This window comes from Culex quinquefasciatus, chromosome 2, assembly GCF_015732765.1.
Source record: "Culex quinquefasciatus strain JHB chromosome 2, VPISU_Cqui_1.0_pri_paternal, whole genome shotgun sequence".
Classification (NCBI taxonomy): domain Eukaryota; kingdom Metazoa; phylum Arthropoda; class Insecta; order Diptera; family Culicidae; genus Culex; species Culex quinquefasciatus.
This window is the reverse complement of record NC_051862.1, coordinates 26,589,629-26,610,623: the sequence shown is the minus strand read 5'-3', so window position 1 is coordinate 26,610,623 and position 20,995 is coordinate 26,589,629. Positions and strand designations below refer to the sequence as shown.

Genomic DNA, 20,995 nt, shown 5'->3' with positions numbered 1-20,995 from the left:
CGATTAACTCGTTTTCAAAGTATTTGGTTATCCCAACTTAGACAAATTTCAACGTTTTTGAAAAAAAATATTAGTGGGTATATCACACTAATTTTTAAAATCATCTTTAACATTTTTGGGTTTCAAGTCATTTAAGCGCAAAATTAATTAACTCGTAAAATTTTTTTAACAAATTTCCCATAGTTTCAGAGAAAATTGATGAAACCTTTCAATATTCAAATAATACCAAAATGTGCCATCCTGACTTAGAAAATTTTCCACAATTTCAAGTCATTTCTGTAGGCGGTATATCAAAAAATTTAAAATCAAGTTTGAAATTTCCGGTTTTGAATGAAAGCATTCGCTTTGAGACATCATTATAGCGCAAAATCAATTATTTTGTCAAAATTGGTCAAAATTTTTCCCATAGTTGCAGAGGAATTTGATAAAATACTGTAATACCAAAAGAATACCAAAATGTGGTGTTCGATCATTGACAAATTCTGCAATTTTGCAATATCAAAACACTACCTTAAATTGGTATGATACCATATTTTGCTCTTGCATAATCCTCAAGACAAATTTTAAAGTGTACAAGAATACCAAAATTTTGTATTGATACCAGAGAAAGGTATTATTACGCATTTCCCTTGTTATTTACCCATGCTCGGGTACCCCTTCAAAATCGGTCCGAAAAATCAGGAGGCAAAAAAAATAAGTTTTTGAAACATCAAAATTAAATTGGAAATTACAATCAGTTAAAATCAATTTAAATTGCATTCCCATGTGTTAAGAATTATTTTCATCAAGTTTTTTCGGATAATCTAAACATTTTTAGAATTTTTGGAAATTTTCGATAAATAGTACCGCAAACAAATTTTTTTTTTCGTTAAAATTTTTGTTTTCATCAAACCTTACATTTTTGAAAACTAATGATTGCAAACCAACAGAAATAGTGTAAAATGCATTTAAAAACACTTTTTCAGTCAAGTAGTACAAAAACTTTGAAAATATTTTCATTGGCCTTAAAACATGCTTAAAAAAATTAGTGCTATTTTAGCGATAACAAAAAAATATATTTTTCTATTGCTTTTTCTTTTTGTATCTTTATCTCAGCAGCTAGAGCTAAACAACTTCTAAGTTTCATAGAAAAGATTTTTTGAACCTCTGAAAAATATATTTCTGCTATTGAAAAAAACAAACAACAAGGTGAAAAATAATCGCAAAATCAAAATTAAAGAGGATAATTTTTAAAACTTTAAACCTGAAAAAAATTGCTTTCAAATTGAACTGTGAATCTTAAAGGTTTAAAATACTTTCGACCGTGTTTTCAGAATAACACAACAAAAAATTTTTAATTTTTCAAAAACTTTATGTTTAAAATTATTTTCTGCCTAGCTGGGTCTACCTAAAATTGTCTTTTTTGGTTTTCTATCTATCTGGAGCAAAAATTTGTGTTTTTGCCCAGTATAATTTTCTGTGTTGATTAATGAAATGTTTATTTATTTAGAGTTAACTTTTTCCAGAATTACTCTTACTTGACCAAAGACTCCAAATTTATACAGATTCTTGAATGTTTAAACACTATTTTTGTATCGACAGCAGTCAAATTTGTATGGAATATTGTACGGACATAAAACTGTTGCTTTGGTCAGAAAAGAAGAGAGAAGGCCCCAACAAATTTGTATATAAATGAAACAATACAAAACAAAATTATGCTAGTTTGAAAAAATAAACTTTATACATTTTTTCAATAAATATAACAATCAGTTGACTAATTGCGAGCACGGTTTAAAATTTTGTCATAAAAATTATTTTATATTTTTTATCTATTTTTTATTCCAACAAATACGATTCGGATCCATGTTTTTAAATAAGTTTTAAATCGAATCAATTTAAATGCAAAGAAAAATTTTAACCAAAAATATTAAATTTTAATGAGCTACAAATGAATAAATATCTAAATCTAGAGTTTTTTTTGAAAGGTTCTACAAACAAATGAAACACAATAGTTTATAGGACCTCAAGTTTAAAAGAAACTCTAGAAATGACTTTGTGTTGCAAAATCTTCTTACACAGAAAAAAAATCATGGTAATATTACATCTGGGAAGGGGTACATCTTTTATGTCAGAAAAAAGGTGTAATTTTACCTCTGGAAATGTGTAATTTTACCGCTTTTTTGGTGTAATGTTACTTTTTCAGTCTAAATTGAGATAAAATTACATCATAAAAGAGGTAATATTCAATCTTCAAAAATTACAGCTTCCAAATTTACATTATTTTTTCTGTGACAATAACACAAAGTTTCAAAAATTGCTCTCGTTATCCTATCTTTAACAAGAAACCGAAAAGCAAAACGAAAAAAAAATGAACCTGTCAAGACCTTGCTGCCCGCAAGGTGAGTTTATCAAAAGGCTTCCGTTCTATTAAATTTATGGCCCCTTGGGCGAGGGACCTTGGCTTTGGTCGATGTCTAGCAAAGTGTTTTTTTTTTTTTTTTTTGCTTCGGTACCGTATATCTTAGGATGATGATGATGATGCGGACAAGGCCGCCACCTGTTTTCGGGGCTTGCTTAAAGTAGATCGATTTTGCCTTAAAATATTTGATTTATTTTGACCTCAATAAATTTTATTTCTACACCGGTAACAATTTCGCTAATAACCATTATGCACTTTTCGCCATCATTAAGGGCACGAAGAGTTCCACGTATAAATTTGTGTTCGGTCCAAAAATTCCAACCCGGCAATTTCGACCCAGCACAACCCATAAACAATTCACAAAGGTCGAGCCTAACAACCGTCTGAGGGTTCGTCTAACCGCTAAACCAACCGACCCTGGAAGCGAAAAGCTCCTGGGAGTGCCTCAATTTGGTGCGAAAATCCTGCCGCAGAAACCGCGACCTCGTCCAACAAGAAGTCCACGGACACCTTTTCCATCGAGCAACGGGGGGAAACAAAGAAAACCCACGAATGCCGAAAAAAGAATGGGGAAAGACCACATGCTGCGGGCTGTGTGGGTCCACGTGGCAAAGGAAGACACACCCCTGGTCAGCACTTTGGGCCAGCAGTATAGTGTTGGGCTTGGGACTTTAGCGCCAACTCCAATGCTAATTGAAATGCTAATGAGAAGCAGAAGTACTGTGTGGTGGTGGTGGGTTGCTTTACAACGCGGTCAACGCCAGCGGGATACCGCAACTGGACATCGTGAAAAGGACTTTTAGTTTCGTAACCTGATGTAGGACGTTCCTCAACGTTTTGGAAAAAAGATTTTAGGGGCATTTTTTGATATTTCTGAAACATCAAATCGACACGATTGTGCTATCTTGACGCACATCTCAAAAAACTTGTAATAGAGCAATTCCAGCTAAAATCGGGAATTTATCTGGTACTTTTGTACTCGACACTCTCCGATTTTAATGAAACTTTGTAGACATGTTATCCTCGGCCTATAAAAGCAATTTTTGTGTATATGGAGCCAATTGTACTCGAAAATTACATTTGAAAAGGGCGTAAGTTATTTAAATATTGTTGTATTTTGTAATTCAATAATTACTAGTTTTTGAAGCCAATGCATCGTATCAAAAAGTGGTCACAGACAAACTTGTAAGAAATTGGACGGGCTTTCTGAAAAAATACACTGAAATAAAAATACACGCCACATCTATGAGATTTTTTGATTTTTAAGTTTAAAAGTCAAATTTTTGAGGAAATAAGCTAAGAAGTTACAAAAAGTCAGACGAAAATGCAGGATGGTTTGTCGCTCTTAAAAAAAATACAAAAATCATTTACTAAAACAGTAATTTTTAAATTACAAAATACAAAAATATTGAGGCAGCTTTTTTTCTTGCCATTCTCGAATGGCAAAATAGCCTAGTTCTCATCGCCAAAAAATAGCAGTGCAATAAAATTCAGCTCGTTGCAAAACTTGTTATTTTTCAGCATTAACTCAGCTCTAAAAGCTTCCCCGCAATTCGAAACTATAACTTCGGCTAGAAACGTTAGGGCAATTTGTGAATTTTGCCAATTCAAAATCATTATTGGGTAATTCTCTACCAACTCACACGAAATCGGGAAAAGTTGCCCCGACCCCTCTTCGATTTGCGTGAAACTTTGTCCTAAGGGGTAACTTTTGTCCCTGATCACGAATCCGAGGTCCGTTTTTTGATATCTCGTGACGGAGGGGCGGTACGACCCCTTCCATTTTGAACATGCGAAAAAGAGGTGTTTTCAATAATTTGCAGCCTGAAACGGTGATGAGATAGAAATTTGGCATCAAAGGGACTTTTATGTAAAATTAGACGCCCGATTTGATGACGTACTCAGAATTCCGAAAAACGTATTTTCATCGAAAAAAACAATAAAAAGTTTTAAAATTCTCCCATTTTCCGTTACTCGACTGTAAAATTTTGGAACATGTCATTTTATGGGAAATTTAATGTACTTTTCGAATCTACATTGTCCCAGAAGGGTCATTTTTTCATTTAGAACAAAATTTTTCATTTTAAATTTCGTGTTTTTCTAACTTTGCAGGGTTATTTTTTAGAGTGTAACAATGTTCTACAAAGTTGTAGAGCAGACAATTACAAAAAAATGATATATAGACATAAGGGGTTTGCTTATAAACATCACAAGTTATCGCGATTTTACGAAAAAAAGTTTTGAAAAAGTTACTTTTTGCGTTTCTCTTTGTTTCGTCGTCCGTGTCTGTCGCGGGTGACCATGAACGGCCATGATCGATGACGACCAATTTTTTAAAACTTTTTTTCGTAAAATCGTGATAACTTGTGATGTTTATAAGCAAACCCCTTATGTATATATATCAAAAATTTTGTAATTGTCTGCTCTACAACTTTGTAGAACATTGTTACACTCTAAAAAATAACCCTGCAAAGTTAGAAAAACACGAAATTTTAAAATGAAAAATTTTGTTCTAAATGAAAAATGACCCTTCTGGGACAATGTAGATTCGAAAAGTACATTAAATTTCCCATAAAATGACATGTTCCAAAATTTTTACAGTCGAGTAACGGAAAATGGGAGAATTTTAAAACTTTTTATGATGAAAATACGTTTTTTCGAATTTGATTACGCCATCAAATCGGGCGTCTAATTTTACATAAAAGTCCCTTTGACACCAAATTTCTATCTCATCACCGTTTCAGGCTGCAAATTATTGAAAAACACCTCTTTTTCGCATGTGCAAAATGGAAGGGTCGTACCGCCCTCCGTCACGAGATATCAAAAACGGACCTCGGATTCGTGATCAGGGACAAAAGTTACCCCTTAGGACAAAGTTTCACGCAAATCGAAGAGGGGTCGGGGCAACTGCTGTGTGAGTTGGCGGAGAATTACCCTATTTTAAAAAAATACTTATTTATAATTAACTTTTATTCACAAGACGTAAATTTCCCGCGTTTAGTAGGTATTAGGGTGGCTCGACAGAACAGGCATTTTTCGGTTCCATTTGGGTCCCCAAACAACCCCTTTACAATTTGGTAGCACTTGATTTTGACCCGGCTAAACGCAAAACTATTCAAATTTGTATGGGAAAGCCCTCTTTTTACCTTTGTATTTTAGTAATTTTCATTTTTGATTAATTGTTTACAACTAACACCATTGAAGTATAGTTCTGAATGTCTAACACATCTGCAGAGTGTCAACCCGACCATTGTACATGGGCGAACAAGGGTACAAATCGCAAATTATTCCTACAACAAAAGGAAGCTGGACAAGGCATCTAAGCAAACCTTAAAAAATCAGTTTTTAACGTTGCAATTCATGCAAGGAAACTTGCAATTTGAAGGTTTCGTTCCAGCTTGGTCGAAGAGGAGAATGTCGCTTGTTGACGGAATCTTTACAAGATCACCAAACTTTTGTTGGTTATTTGAAAAACCACAAACACAATTTCTACACGTATGAGACCAAGAATGCTCGGCCATTCAAGGCGGTCTTGAAAGGTCTCTCCAACGACTTGTCGGTGGATGAGATCAAAAACGAACTTAAGGTGTTGCTTGGCTTTGCCCCATCCCAAGTAATACCAATGAAGAAAAAATCAAACGGGAATATTTCTCGCTTTGGTTTGACTTCACAATTTTATCTGATTCATTTCAACAGAAATGAAATCAACAATTTGAAACTTTTGGACAAAGTACAGTTTTTGTTCCATGTACGGGTAAAGTGGGAGCATTTAAGAAACATGGCGGTAATGGCCAGAATCTGACCCAGTGCCGGCGTTGCCAGGCATTCGGTCACGGTACTGATCATTGCGCCATGGTTCCAAAATGCATGGTTTGCGGGGATTCTTCTCACGACAAGGACAATTGTCCCGTGAAAGAAGTGACCCAATTTAAATGTGCAAATTGTGGTGGAAATCACAAATCAAATTTTTGGGATTGCCCCATCAGAAAAAAGGTTTTGGATTCTCGTGCTAAGCATCAGCCGAAATCCAAACCGAAATTTTCTCAAAGTCAGGTTGTACCCCTTTAAATCAAACGTTCGTGCTGTCTCACTCGAACAATTCTAGAAATACCCCTACCGTGGAAAAGTTAGGTAACAACAATGGCATTTCTTATGCTAACGTCGTTTCGGGTTCATCCACGAATTTTAAATCCTCTACCAATCTTTCTGAAATTGGGCAGGTACCTCAAATCTCATTTGAAAATTTTTCTGCTGGCAACGCTTTGGGATCTTCTGATCTCGGCGATGTTACGTTTGAAAAAATGACTTTTTTTGCAAAACTCACTGTTTGGTTTGATTCAAACAATGAGTAATGCTACATCCATGATGGAAGCAATCCAGATTGGATTAAAATTTGCGAATGATGTTGTTCTTACCCTGAAGTTTAATCATGGATCTAAGTAATTCCATCAATATTATGAATTTTAATGCTCGCTCTTTAAAAGCGAAAGAAAATGAATTTTTCAACTTTTACGAGTTCATAACGTGCATGTTGCTGTTATAACCGAAACATTTTTAAAACTGGCACTTATTTGAAAAGTGATCCAGATTATAAAGTTATAACTAATAACCGAATGAATCGAAATGGCGGTGGAGTTGCAATAGTTATCCACCGTAGTATGACTTATAGCACGTTACGTGACTTTAAGTTAAAAGTTATTGAAAGTTTGGGCATTGAACTTGAAACTTCTTTTGGGAAAATTATGATTGCAGCTGCATATTTGCCATTCCAATGCACTGGGGAAAATAAAAATTATTTCAAAGGGGATTTGAATAAACTTACTCGGCATAGATCTCGATTTTTGATCATCGGTGATTTTAATGCCAAACACCAATCTTGGAATAATTCAAAAGTAAATTCCAATGGTAAAATTCTGTTCAGAGATTGCACTTCTGGTCTTTATTCGGTTTTATACCCGAATGGGCCAACTTGCTTTTCTTCTGTTAGAAATCCATCAACAATTGATTTGGTGTTGACAAATCAAAGTCAGTATTGTGGTCCTTTAGTGACTCATGCTGATTTTGATTCTGATCACCTCCAGTAACTTTTCACTTTCTCATGAAGCAGTTACCAGACCCAATAGTTCTGTGTTTAATTACCACAAAGCTAATTGGGACAGGTATCAGCATCATATTGAGAATAATTTAAATCATGATTTTGTTTTAGAAACCAAAGCTGATATTGATTCAGCCTTGGAATCTTTAACTAATGCAATTTTGGATGCTAGGAATATTGCTATTCCTAAAGTCCAAGTCAAATTTGATTCTCCCATTATTGATGACGATCTTCAGCTTCTGATTCGTCTGAAAAATGTTCGCCGAAGACAGTATCAACGTTCTCGTGATCCTGCACTGAAGCGAATTCAAAAGATTTGCAAAAGGTTATTGACCACAGATTCACTCTCCTGCGAAATGAAAAGTTCGCAAGAGATGTCGAACAAATTAAACCTTATTCCAAACCTTTTTGGAAACTTTCAAAGGTTCTTAAGAAACCTCAAAAACCCATCCCTTCTTTAAAAGATGGTGATAATATTCTATTAACTAATTGGGAAAAAGCTCAAAAACTTGCTCAGCAGTTTGAGAGTGCTCATAATTTCAACTTGAATGTTTTGAGTCCTATTGAAAATCAAATTTCAATAGAATTTCAGAATATTGTTGAACAAGAATTTTCATCAGATGAAGTTTTTAATACGGATCTGAATGAAATAAAATCTATTATCAAAAATTTAAAAATATGAAAGCCCCTGGTGAGGATGGCATTTTTACATTTTAATTAAAAATTACCAGAAGCAACTTTAAGTTGCTTGGTCAAAATTTTCAACAAATGTTTTGATTTGGCATATTTTCCCAGTAGTTGGAAAAATGCCAAAGTAATTCCGATTTTGAAACCGGATAAAAATCCTGCTGAAGCCTCAAGCTATCGGCCCATTAGTTTGCTTTCATCTATTAGTAAATTATTCGAAAGAATAATTCTTAATAGAATGATGACGCACATTAATGAAAATTCAATTTTCGCTGATGAGCAGTTTGGATTTCGCCTTGAGCATTCAACTACTCATCAGTTGTTGAGAGTTTCAAATTTAATTCGAAGCAACAAATCTGAGGGCTATTCTACTGGCGCTGCTCTTCTAGACATAGAAAAAGCATTTGACAGTGTTTGGCATAAAGGTTTGATTGCGAAATTGAAAAGGTTTAATTTTCCGATTTATATCGTGAAAATTATTCAAAATTATTTGACGGATCGTACTCTGCAGGTATGTTATCAGAATAGCAAATCTGATCAACTACCTGTACGTGCTGGCGTCCCTCAAGAAAGCATTTTGGGTCCAATTTTATACAATATTTTTACTTCTGACTTGCCTGATTTGCCCCCAGGATATCAGAAATCACTTTTTGCTGATGACACAAGCATCTCCGCCAAAGGCAGAAGCCTTCGTGTCATCACAAGAAGATTACAAAAGCTTGGATATTTTCAATTCTTATTTGAAAGAATGGAAAATTACTCCAAATGCTGCAAAACTCAACTTATTATTTTCCCTCACAAACCAAGGGCTGATTTTCTTAAACCAAAAGTCATCACATTATAAAGATGAATGAGGTAAATTTAAAGTGGGAGGATCAAGTGAAATATCTTGGACTTGGTTTTGACAAAAACCTTACTTACAAGGATCACATTGAAAGTATCCAGGTTAAATGTAACAAATATATTAAATGTTTGTATCCACTTATAAACAGGAATTCTAGACTTTGTCTCAAGAATAAACTGTTAATTTATAAACAAATTTTCAGACCTGCCATGCTTTATGCTGTGCCGATCTGGACAAGCTGTTGCTTAACCAGGAAGAAAAAACTTCAGAGGATTCAGAACAAAATTCTGAAAATGATTCTGAAACTTCCTCCCTGGTTCAGCACCAGTGAACTTCATCAATTAGCCGAAGTTGACACTTTGGATGTTATGTCCAATAAGATAATTGATGCATTTCGACAAAAATCATTGCAGTCTTCAGCTGCATTGATCCGCTCTTTATATAGTTTATAAGTTAGTTTTAAGGTATCCCTTTTCCCTTTTGTACATGTAGGACCTCCTACATTTGAAATCACTGAATAGCGAAAGCTACAATATTTCATGAATAAATGAAAGTTGCTAGTATTTAAAATTGAGGTGAAAAGTCATCGTTTGTGATTGGACACTCAATAATATTTTAACTGAATGAATGTACATGGAAAAGAAATTTGAATAAATATAAATTAAAAAAAAAAAAAAAAAAAAAAAAAAAAACGTTGCAATTCAGGGTTAAGTTTTAGAGGATGATTTTGATTCGAATTCCCGGACGCTTCGAAACCCGGACACTTCAACTTTTTTTTATCAATTATTTGGATATAAGTTTGCTTTATGAATGTCAACACTGTGTTATTTGATGAATTCTAACATCAACTTTCATTTAAAGTTTGTTCGGACGCTGTAGTTAATGCCAACACAATAAAATAAAATAAAATTATAAGTTTACCAAAAATACGAAACATTTCACGTGAAATATTTCATAGGCGTCCGAAGCACCGGGAAGGCTAACCAGAAATTAATGGATTTCTAGCAAATCTATGTATAAAATATCGATTGTTTTGACGTTAACAGCTTATTTGAGACCTAAAGAATGACATTCACTAACATTTCAGTCCAAATTTGTGCGATTCATAAGCAAAATCGAGTGTCCGGAATTCGAAGCAAAAGTGTCCGAATTTCGAATCAGCTTTCAACAGTGTCCGGGATTCGAAGCACAGCAAGTCACTTTAATTTTCAAATTCTGATGAAAAATTGTTATAAAAGACAAATTTTGCATGCATTCTCTTAAAACTGACTGTTTATACTAAACCCTGATGATATTTCTACATTTCCAACTTATTACATGATTTTTTGTCAGCTACAACAAAAATAATATGGTACTAAGTGTCCGGATTTCGAATGATGACGTTTCAAAATTAACATTGTTATTTTTTGACAAGTCAATTTGGACTTAACCCTCTACAACCCAACCCCGCCTTTACACGGGCTTTGACTTGAAAAATCGCCAAAAATCATTTTTTCAACCAATTTTTGATCTTTTCAAAGCATTGGAAAGAAGAACTCTTAAAATTTTAGGAAATTTATGGGTTGGAAGTTTGACTTGTTTAATTTGACTTTTCCAATTTAAAAAAAAAATTTAGGGGTCAACTATGGCTGTGTTATTTACCAACATTTCCTATATTGTAAGTGAAAAGAAGTATGCAATAATTTGTCTAGTGACCCAGACTATGCCTCTACGCAATTTTTTACAATTTAAATGATAATGGTGCCAATGTGCCATTTTATAGCAGAAAATGTTAAAAACAAGCAAAAACTTCAAAAAGTGACTGTAAAAATATGACAAAATTAGATAGGCAAAATGTAATGATAGGAGTTGGAAGAATAGATCAAATACTACCAGAAACAAACATAAACTAAACAAGATTGATGCAAATTAAAATACTAAGAATGAAACAAGAAAAACATTAAACAAGAGAAGTTAAGTTTTTCGTAGAACAAAAGTTGCTCAAAATGACTATCTAGCACTATAAATGCTGAGAAAATCTCAGGTATATTTTTCTTTGAACTCGAGATATCTTCATTTTAAAATGTCTAATTTTCAAGAAAAAAGTGTATGGTACCACCCTAATGAAATTCTAAAATTGTTTAGCTATATGTTTTTCATGAAATTTTGCCCGCTGAACCTGAATCTGCCTCAGAATTGAGCTGAAGTGTCAACAAATCATTTTTTGGTCATATTTTGGGTTTCTATGATAATTTTACATCAAATGCAACCTGGCGCTTAAAATTTGGCCTGCGCTTTTTCGAGAAATTTAGGATTTAAATTTGCATCTTTTTTAACCTTAACCTGGCTGTAACTTTTGACCCTTAAGTCCAAATTGACTTGCCAAAAAATAAAAAATGTTTATTTTTTAGAGCTCTGATAGTGCTCCGAACATCGCGCTCCTCTAAAACATAACCCTGAATTGCTACGTTCAAAAAACTGTTTTTTATGGTTTGCTCAGATGCTAAATATGGCCGTAGAAGGTGTAGATTGCGAGATAAAATGTTGGTGTCTTCGACAACGTTGCTTGGATTGGCAAGCACAACAACTTTTTGGAAGACAAAAATCCAAAAAATATTCCTGAAAAGCTAGCTTTTCAAAAACACTCTAATCGTGAACCACCCTAATTTTGAATCAAACCAAAAGTTGTCCCTTTGCATTTTCAACAACTATCCGCAAGACACCAAAGCTCCGAAACTAAATCATTTTTTAGAAAATAAATTTTCCACTTAATTTTGCGATCTTTTGAACTTTCCAGCACTTGTTTCGAAAAGTAATACATTTCAACTTGAACCTCTTCCCACATGTAATATTACTCTGATTTTTTTTCTGTGAACCTAGCCAAGCCTCAATGCCACTATCTTTGAAGTCTGCATTGCAAAATCCCTTTCTTCTCACGCTCTCACAATTATCCGATGATAATCAAACAGTGCACTGAAATAAAGTGAAATTACACTCGCGCAACCATCAGCCACCGCAGAGGCGAGATTCAAGTGGAAAATCCACTTTACTGGCCACAATCTCGAGTAGAGCAAATGACCATTTCCACAAATGCAAATAGACCGTCGTCCGTATTGTTTAGCGGGAAAGTGTTTTGAAACGTCGAGGGTATTTTTTTAATGTCTTAAAACTTACAAGATAGTTGTTGATTCATAGAGTTTTCCTAAATTTTCACCAGAAAAAAATTAAGTGTTGTATGCTTATTTTAAGACTTTATCAAATGTTATTTCCCAAGCTGCTGCCATCGCAACTCCAGACTCTGTCTCTCCCTAGTCTCAATTATGCATATTAGAGCAAATCGTTATCGTTTCCAGTCCGGACTGGGTTCTTCCTTTGGTCAAACTTGCTACATGCTACGATTGTGGATTTTAGCTCGTCTTCATGTTTGAAGCTCGCCGGAACCAGAATAAAGTGGAAGTGTAGTTTGAAGATTGATGAACAAATTAATATTTAAGGCATCTTTTTGAAAAAAAAATCAACAACAACCATTTTAGAACTAATAAAAAAAACAGAATTAAAATTTTAATAAATTAAAATGATTTTAACTTTTTCTCTTTCCAGATTTAATAGTAGTAGTAGCATCGATGGTTGTGCTGTCAGTTGGCTCAAATGGACAGGTGTTCGCGACGAGCGCGATCCGCGGCATTCGGTTTCTGCAGATCCTCCGGATGCTGCACGTGGACCGGCAGGGCGGCACCTGGCGGCTCCTCGGGTCGGTTGTGTTCATCCATCGGCAGGTGAGTGGTTTTTTTACTGTTTTAGTACAAGACGTCCTAAAGTAATTTTTAAATTGTTGTACTAATTTTGTTTCATTCCCAGGAGCTGATAACGACACTGTACATCGGTTTCCTGGGGCTAATATTTAGCTCCTACTTTGTGTATCTGGCGGAGAAGGACGTGACGGGGCCGGACGGGCGGCAGGACTTTGCCAGCTACGCCGACGCCCTGTGGTGGGGCGTCATCACGGTCACGACGATCGGCTACGGCGACACGGTGCCCCAGACGTGGATGGGCAAGATCGTGGCGTCCTGCTTCAGCGTGTTTGCAATCTCGTTCTTCGCACTACCGGCGGTGAGTTCAAACGCGACTTTTAGTACAGTTGTACTAAACTTTAGTACAACAATTTTTAAACCGAATTTCATCCCGACAGGGCATCCTCGGGTCCGGTTTCGCGCTCAAGGTGCAGCAAAAGCAGCGCCAGAAGCACTTCAACCGCCAGATCCCGGCCGCGGCCATGCTGATCCAGTGCCTCTGGCGCTGCTACGCCGCCGACAAGAGCTTCCACTCGGACGCGACCTGGCAGATCTACGTCAAGTCGGACGACCAGAATGCCAACAGCTCGAGCGCCGGCACCGCCCTCCCGGCGCAGCTGGGCAAAGTGAGTGCGTTGTTTAGCGGTGTACGTGTTTTTGTATGTCTTGTTGTTGAAATTGCGAAAAGAGGAACTTCTCTGTGAAAGGAGAGTGAGATAGAAAACACCCACACCCACCCCGCGGCCGGCTCGGAATTATACCTCCCCCCACCCCCTAAACCTGGAAACTCCACGTCCTAATCCCGAACCCTGAAGACTACTGCACCTTGCTACCCCTAAAAATTGCAAAATCTTCCTTGCGGCTTGACTACAAACTCGTGACTTTGTTTTGAATGTGACAGCTACAGCAAAATGTCGCTTTCAACTAAAGTCAAGAGTTGAGCTTCTATTCCTCAATGCCTCTAATAGCTGTAAATATGTGCAAGCATTTCTTGATCAATCTTTGGGTGTATTTGTTAAATATTTGTCTTGAAAATCATTTTTTTGATCTGCTTCCTAAAACTCCATGAAATTATTCAAATGAAAAACCAATCAACTTTAAAAACAATCCATTGATTTCTATTTTTTTTTTTTTTTTTTTTTGTGTCAGCATTAAAAATAAGCAAAATGTTCAAAATTGCCATTTTTATTTATTTTAAACAAACAACAATAAATTGTATAAGGTTTTTCAACAACAATAAAAATTTTCCGCACAATAATTATTTTTTGCTCTTCGGTTTTTTTGGGTTTATTTTTTCGTCAAAAAGATATTTATTTACTAAAAAAGGTCCCTCGACTCTCGGGGGAGCCGGGGCCGAGAGGACGGGACAAAAAATAAAAAATACAAAAACTGGAAAAACAAGCCATGGTCTCAACATTTGAATGAAAAAAGTGTGTTAAAATGCATTCTACCAGTTGTTTAGCGATCATTAGTTTTCAAAATATCCAAGTATGCCATTTTTTCTCTAAATAAACTTAAAAATAACTGTTATTGCAATATGGGTATTAAATGATCGGGTTTTTTTCATACATTTCGAATGTTATACCATTTATTTATTTAAAATACTGAAAATTTTTACAAAACTACGTATTTTCGAAAAAAAAATACTCCAAATTTCAGTTTTTTACTATATGGGCATGAAATGTGCAAAACTTTTCATACATTTCGAATGTAATAACAACATTTTTTTCAATATACTCAATTTTTCCACAAAACTACGGTTTTTAGAAAAAAAAAATACTCAAAAATTCAGTTTTTCACAATATGGGTACCAAATTATCGAGATTTCTTCAAACATTTCGAATGTAAAACCAATTTTTCTTGAAAATATTTAAAATTTTCACAGAGCTACGTATGATTGGAATTATTTTAATGCATTTCGAATGTAATAACAACAATTTTTGAAACACTCAAAATTTTCACAAAGCTACGCATTTTCGAAAAATTACTTCACGGTATGGGAAAACACGTAGTTATGTTAAAAATTTGAGTATTTTCATAAAAATAAAAAAAAATCCAGATCGTTTAATACTCATAGTATAAAAAAACTTAAATTTTATATATTTTTTTCGAAACACAAAGATTTTTTTAATTTGAAGTATTTTCAAAAAAAATGTTATTATATTCAAAATGTATGAAAAAATTCCGATCGTTTAATGGCAATGTTGTAAGAAACGAAATTTTGAGTATTTTTCGAAAATACGTAGTTTTGTGGACATTTTGAGTATTTAAAAAAAAATGTGTTATAACTTTCGTCATGCATGAAAAAATCCCAATCGCTTGATATCCATATTGTAAAAAACTGAAATATTGAGTATTTTTTTCTAAAATACGTAGTTTCGGAAAAATCCTGATCATTTGATACTGAAATTGTGAAAAACTGAAATTTTGAGTATATTTTCAAAAATATACAGTGTTTTGAATTTGTTGAAAAATGTTTTTATCACATTCGAAATGTATAACAAATTTCCGATCGTTTAATATTGTGAAAAACTGAAATTTGGAAAAAAATCGAAAATACGTTGTTTTGTGAAAATTTTGATTATTTTCAAATATGTTGCATATTGCAATAAAAATAATTTGAAATATTTTTTCGAGAAACATGGCATTTTTTAAATACAGGATAAATACGTGTTTTTGTAAAAATCAGAGTTCCCAAATGAACCGGTTAGGCTAGGTTCACCTATAAACTTGGTTCGGCTTAAGCCTCCCTTTGTGGTTCAATCCTGGTTCAGTGAACCATGAACCATGGCTTAAGCCAGGCTAACCAGGCTAATAAAACCATAGGAATAATGCAATGTGTAACAAATCTTATAGAGTAGCAATGTTACAATGTAACATTTATTACACCGTAACATTCGTTACACCGCATCATTCGTTACACCGTAACATTTAATACACCGAAACATTGTTACACCGTATTATGATTACACCGTAACATTGTTGCACTACAAAATTCTTTACACCGTAACATTGTTACACCGCAACATTTATTACACCGTAATATGGTTACACCGTAACATTGATACACCGTAACATTGTTACATCGTAACATTGTTACATCGTAACATTGTTACACCGTAACATTGTTACACCGTAACATTGTTACACCGTAACATTATTACACCGTAACATTGTTACACCGTAACATTGTAGAGCAACCGTAACATTGTTACACCGTAACATTGTTACACTGTAACATTGTTACACCGTAACATTGTTACACCGTAACATTGTTACACCGTAACATTGCTACACCGTAACATTGTTACACCGTAACATTCATTACACCGTAACATTACACCGTAACATTGTTACACCGTAACATTATTACACCGTAACATGGTTACACCACAACATTCGTTGCATCGTAGCTATCATTACACCGTAATAATGTTACGGTGTAATACTGTTACGGTGTAACAATATTACGGTGTAAAAATGTTACGGTGTAACAATTTACGGTTTGAGCATACTACGGTGTAACAAAGCTTGCCGTTTAGCCTAACATTCTTTGATCAGGTTCAAACCAGGTTCAAGCCTGGTTCAAGCCAATGGTTCATTTTGGCTAGCCTCGCCTGGTTTGAACCAAATGAACCATGGCTCACGGCACTCAGTGAGCCTGAGCCGACGATGCTTGCCGACGTGTGGTGTGAACCTGAACCAGAAAAATGAACCTAGCCTAGCCGATGGCTTAGGCTCGTGGGAACACTGGTAAAAATTGTCATGTAATTATAATTGCAATGGATAGCTGCAATCATCCCGGTTCCAACACACTATATTTTTTTGATGTTTGCATGATTTTTCATACAATTATAGCCAATGTCTCCCAAATAGCCAAAACCCCATAAACTCTGTGATTCAGTTAAGCGCTGGACCGTGCTTAACCGAGGCAGCTGAACGAATCAAAACCGGGTCACTGCACTTGAGGAATCTTAGCCCTTTGATTTTTTTCTAATGTTGGCAAACATGGGCACTGGGTTTAAACCAGCAGTTTTTTTTTTTTTTTCAAACAATTTACCTAAAAATTGCCATAACTTGTAAACGGTGCACTTTATCGAATTTCACAGAAGTACTTTTTAATTGCAAAATTTCACTAAATTTTCTAAAAAAAAATACCACTTAGTCTTACATTTTTTTCCTTTTAGAATTTTATGAAAAGATGGCATTTTATGTCCCCTAAAACACATCAAAAAATAAAAAAATGTGTATTTTCAGAATTAAATTTTAATTGCTCAAGATAGCAAATCGATCAAAAAATTACTTCAAGTAATATAGATTTTGGAATTAATATACATCATTTATGCATGAAAAGCTTCAAAATTTGAATCAAAATGAAAAATTATACGGACAAACTGGTAACTGGCCCCAAAATCCCAAAAAATACAGTAAGTTTAAAAAAACAACTAAAATTTAAATTTGATAAAATTAAATGATTTCGTAGAAAACTACTCAGTAATGTTACTGTTGAATATATGAAACTATAGTATGAAACATAATGTGTAGGGTTAGTGAAATTTCACGATTTCGCGGACAGCGTGAAATCCGCGAAATTTGGCTTTTTCCGCGAAATCCCGTGAAATTTTATGTTTGTGTGAAAATGTAACGATTTTTCTCAAAATAATTTATCAAACTCAAAAAGGAATAAAAATAATCTTATAAACTACTATAGAATTAAACGAGTGAATACCCTGGTTTAATTTCTAATACAGGGTTAGTGATTTTTGACGATTTCGTGGACGGCGTGAAATTCGTGAAATTTATCAATTTTCTCAAATATTTTTTAAAAATAACAGCTCAATAAATATTTCATCCAAAAAGACTATTTAATTAAATGTTATGAGTTTTCAATTGAAAAGTTTGAATATATATATGTGTGTCAAGTTGGTATGAATAATTTGAAGAAATGTTCAGAGTTTTGAATTTTACTAGAATCCAACTAAATTTAGTAATATTTTCACTCGCTGTATTAAAAATTTCACTGCTATTTCATTTAAAAGGTATAGTTTTGAAAGAAATTAAAAGAAATTAATTCAAAATAAAATGCAGATACTCCAGAGTATTTTTTTTATAAGGACCAATAAACTATTGTCTTTCATATGTTTATAGGACCTAATAAAAAAAACTCTAGAGTTAATCCTTAGAATCACATTTTAAAAACATTTCATTTTTTTTGGGCCTATTTAATTTTATTTATATGTGTTTATTTGGGTGGATGATTCCCGGGAAAGTTAAAAAATACTACTTTTTTGTTTTCATTTCTCATTTAGAATAAAAATTTCGGTTTTGTTAAAAATTATATTATTTTTGCAAATTGATTTTGAATTTAGTTTTTGAAAGTGAGCTAAAATCCTTAAAAAATATGTTTAATGGGCTAAACGTCGCAGAAAATTCAATTTATTTTACTCATTCTGACTAGACAAGATTGTTAAATCTTGCTTTGATATGAAATTCAATAAAATGTAAAATTATGTAACAGAAAACATTTAAACTTTATTAGTCGAATATTATAAGAGCAGTTCAGTTAATGAGAATACGCGTGCCCTACATTTTGTTTAAAAATATATAAATATAGAGCCCATCCATAAACCAGGAGGATTTTTTTGTGTTGCATTCAAATTTAGTGAAGATTTTTTTTGTTTATTGAAGAATCATATAGGTATAGTGAAGCATAAAACGTAGTTTCTGTGATTTAAACAAAATATTTTCAGAGTTATTTTAACATTTTTCAAGTTCCGCGAAATTTGCGTGAAATTTGGTGTTTTGAAATTGAGGTCCCCGTGAATTTTGCAATTTTTGAGCGTGAAAAATCACTAAGCCTAATAATGTGATAATTTCTCTTTTGAAATTTAGAAAATTATGCTTGCTGTTTTAATTAACCATTACTTTTAATCGAGGTCGATTTATCACAGATGGGGGACGAAAACTTCAAATACAATTTTTAGTAACCTCATAAGAAAGTTTACAAACTTTTGACATAAAGACTTTTGATGCGTAATATTTAAAAATAACTGAATTTCTATAGCGGAAACAGTTATTCTTAAAAATTGCGTTGGCCTTATTTAATAATTAAATTTAGTCTATCTTAAATAGACACAGCCTTCAATGTGTTTGGATATTTTTCATTCTTTTTTACTCCAACCCGTTTTTTTTATTTAACTTCAATAGGTCATATTTATTTGATAAACAAAACAAATACTAACAGTTCAATGTTAAGTTTAATCAACAAAACTGCCCACAACACTTTGCCTCATGTGCATTTTTAAGCATATATTATAAAAATCAATTGTATTTATGAATTAACAGAACAAAGGGTCAATTCTGGTTTAATAAATAAATATTCAACATCTCAAAATTTACAAAATTTCAAATGGAACAAATATTAATTATTGACGAATAAGGTGTACAAAAGATTTTTTTAAAATCAATAATACATTTTTACAAGCAGCTTCCAAACGTTGATCAAGAAATGCATCAAAAGAAAAAGATACCTCTTGTTGCTTGTACTTGTAGTTAGTGTGCTTCAACTCCCTAGAAATAGTCTTGCTTGTGCATGTGTTCCTCTTGTAAAGTTTACTGTTCAAGCTTGTTTGTCTGCTTTTTGCAATGTTTGTTTCCTCCACCGGGATTATTTGGATGGTTGTTCGTCCTCTGTAGCTTCCTTCCTGCTCCTCTGCCTCCTCCTACTGCTACACTCTAAGCGGTCATCAGCATGTCCTCCACACTGAGCTTCATCCTTTATCACCTTCCTTCAGGATAATCTCTCTCGGTTGCTTTGTAACGAACACAAAGTGGACCTTGGGGAACCATAGATGATTTTAGGGTAAAATTTACTATCCTCATATTTCACTCTATAAACCTTAATTTTGCAATTTTTTAACTATTATTGAGAAACATTAATTTTACGAAATCTCCTACACTTGTTAGCATAAAAAAATATCTGAAATATTCTTTTTCACCAACTCTCAGCTTACATCCGCAACGGTGTACAAGAAAAAGTAACTTTTTTGAGCAACTCCGTACAGCCCGTGCAACATTCCCCACTAGTATCAAAATTCCACTTCATTAGAGCAGATGAAAGCTCCGGCTGCTGCAGTCCTCAAACACTTCACCCGATGCAACCATCTGAAACGGATACCTACCTTCTGCCCTGGGAATTCCGGCAAGTCCTGGGCTGGTTTTGAGTTACACACAAACATGGTAAAAGAAAAGTTTGAATTTGGAAGGTCTTCATTTTTCTGTAATTTTATATTAATTTATTTCTTATGGAATTACTCATGATAATATGTGAATTTTACATACATAAAAAGTGATTTTTGTTACTGTGTTGTTTCCACACACAGACTTCACAGCAGGAGAAGAGTCTCGTTTTTTTGCAGAAATATGCTTGCATTCCACCTCTGTGCAAGCTTTTTGGCCGTTGGTCGGAAAAATTGTTCAACATCCCAGGTGGAACATTTTTGAACCCCACCCGCACAGTTGTGTAATTGAATCGAAAAGTGGAAGTGAATGAGATTTCTACTGCAAAAAAAAAACCGTAATGGGGCCATCATTGCAGAGGGAACATGCAATATCAATTATTATCCCCTCGACGTGCTATGGAAAGCATTTGAGCTTTTACGAAGTGCTAATTGGTTGTCGTAAAACGAATTTATCGAACGGATTAAATGAGTGAAATTTAAAAATGGGATAATTTGGTTTGAAAACAGTTGTTGATGGAAATTTCGAGCTTTTTGAAGCTTGTAAGTAAATTCCCGCCCGTGTGGATCAATCGGACCGCGCACTGGACTCACAATCCAGAGGTCGCCGGTTCGAATCCCGCGGCGGGCGCTCTAAAATTCTTTGTGTAAATATGGGTATTCGGCGCCGTCGCTCCGTGCCATACTTTCATACACTTAGGAGCCCAGGGCGGCGAAGTCCTTGTAGATAAAAGGAAGCCACTAGTGGTTGGTACTAGCAATGGTGGCCGACAGCTATAAAGTCAACTTCGTTTAAGTAAATTAAAAATGATGGTCAACTTTCAATTGAAAGTTGGATAGCTTTGTTATGCTGACATTCTGGCAAAAATATATGCTAAGGATACATCTAGAGTTATTTTTGAAAGCGTTCTATATACTATGGAATTCCCTGTGTTTATTGATTTTTTTTGCAGATAACTCTAG

General features: G+C 34.2%; 1 protein-coding gene across 1 annotated transcript in view; it reads left to right on the top strand.

Moving 5' to 3' along the window:
- Nucleotides 1–20,995, top strand: part of LOC6044923 (potassium voltage-gated channel subfamily KQT member 1) — a 140,958-nt gene that overhangs the window by 85,591 nt on the left and 34,372 nt on the right. The window contains exons 3-5 of the mRNA XM_038257392.1: nt 12,604–12,779; nt 12,862–13,113; nt 13,193–13,420. Of these exons, the coding sequence (XP_038113320.1) occupies nt 12,604–12,779; nt 12,862–13,113; nt 13,193–13,420 (656 nt within the window). The remainder of the gene's footprint in view (nt 1–12,603; nt 12,780–12,861; nt 13,114–13,192; nt 13,421–20,995) is intronic.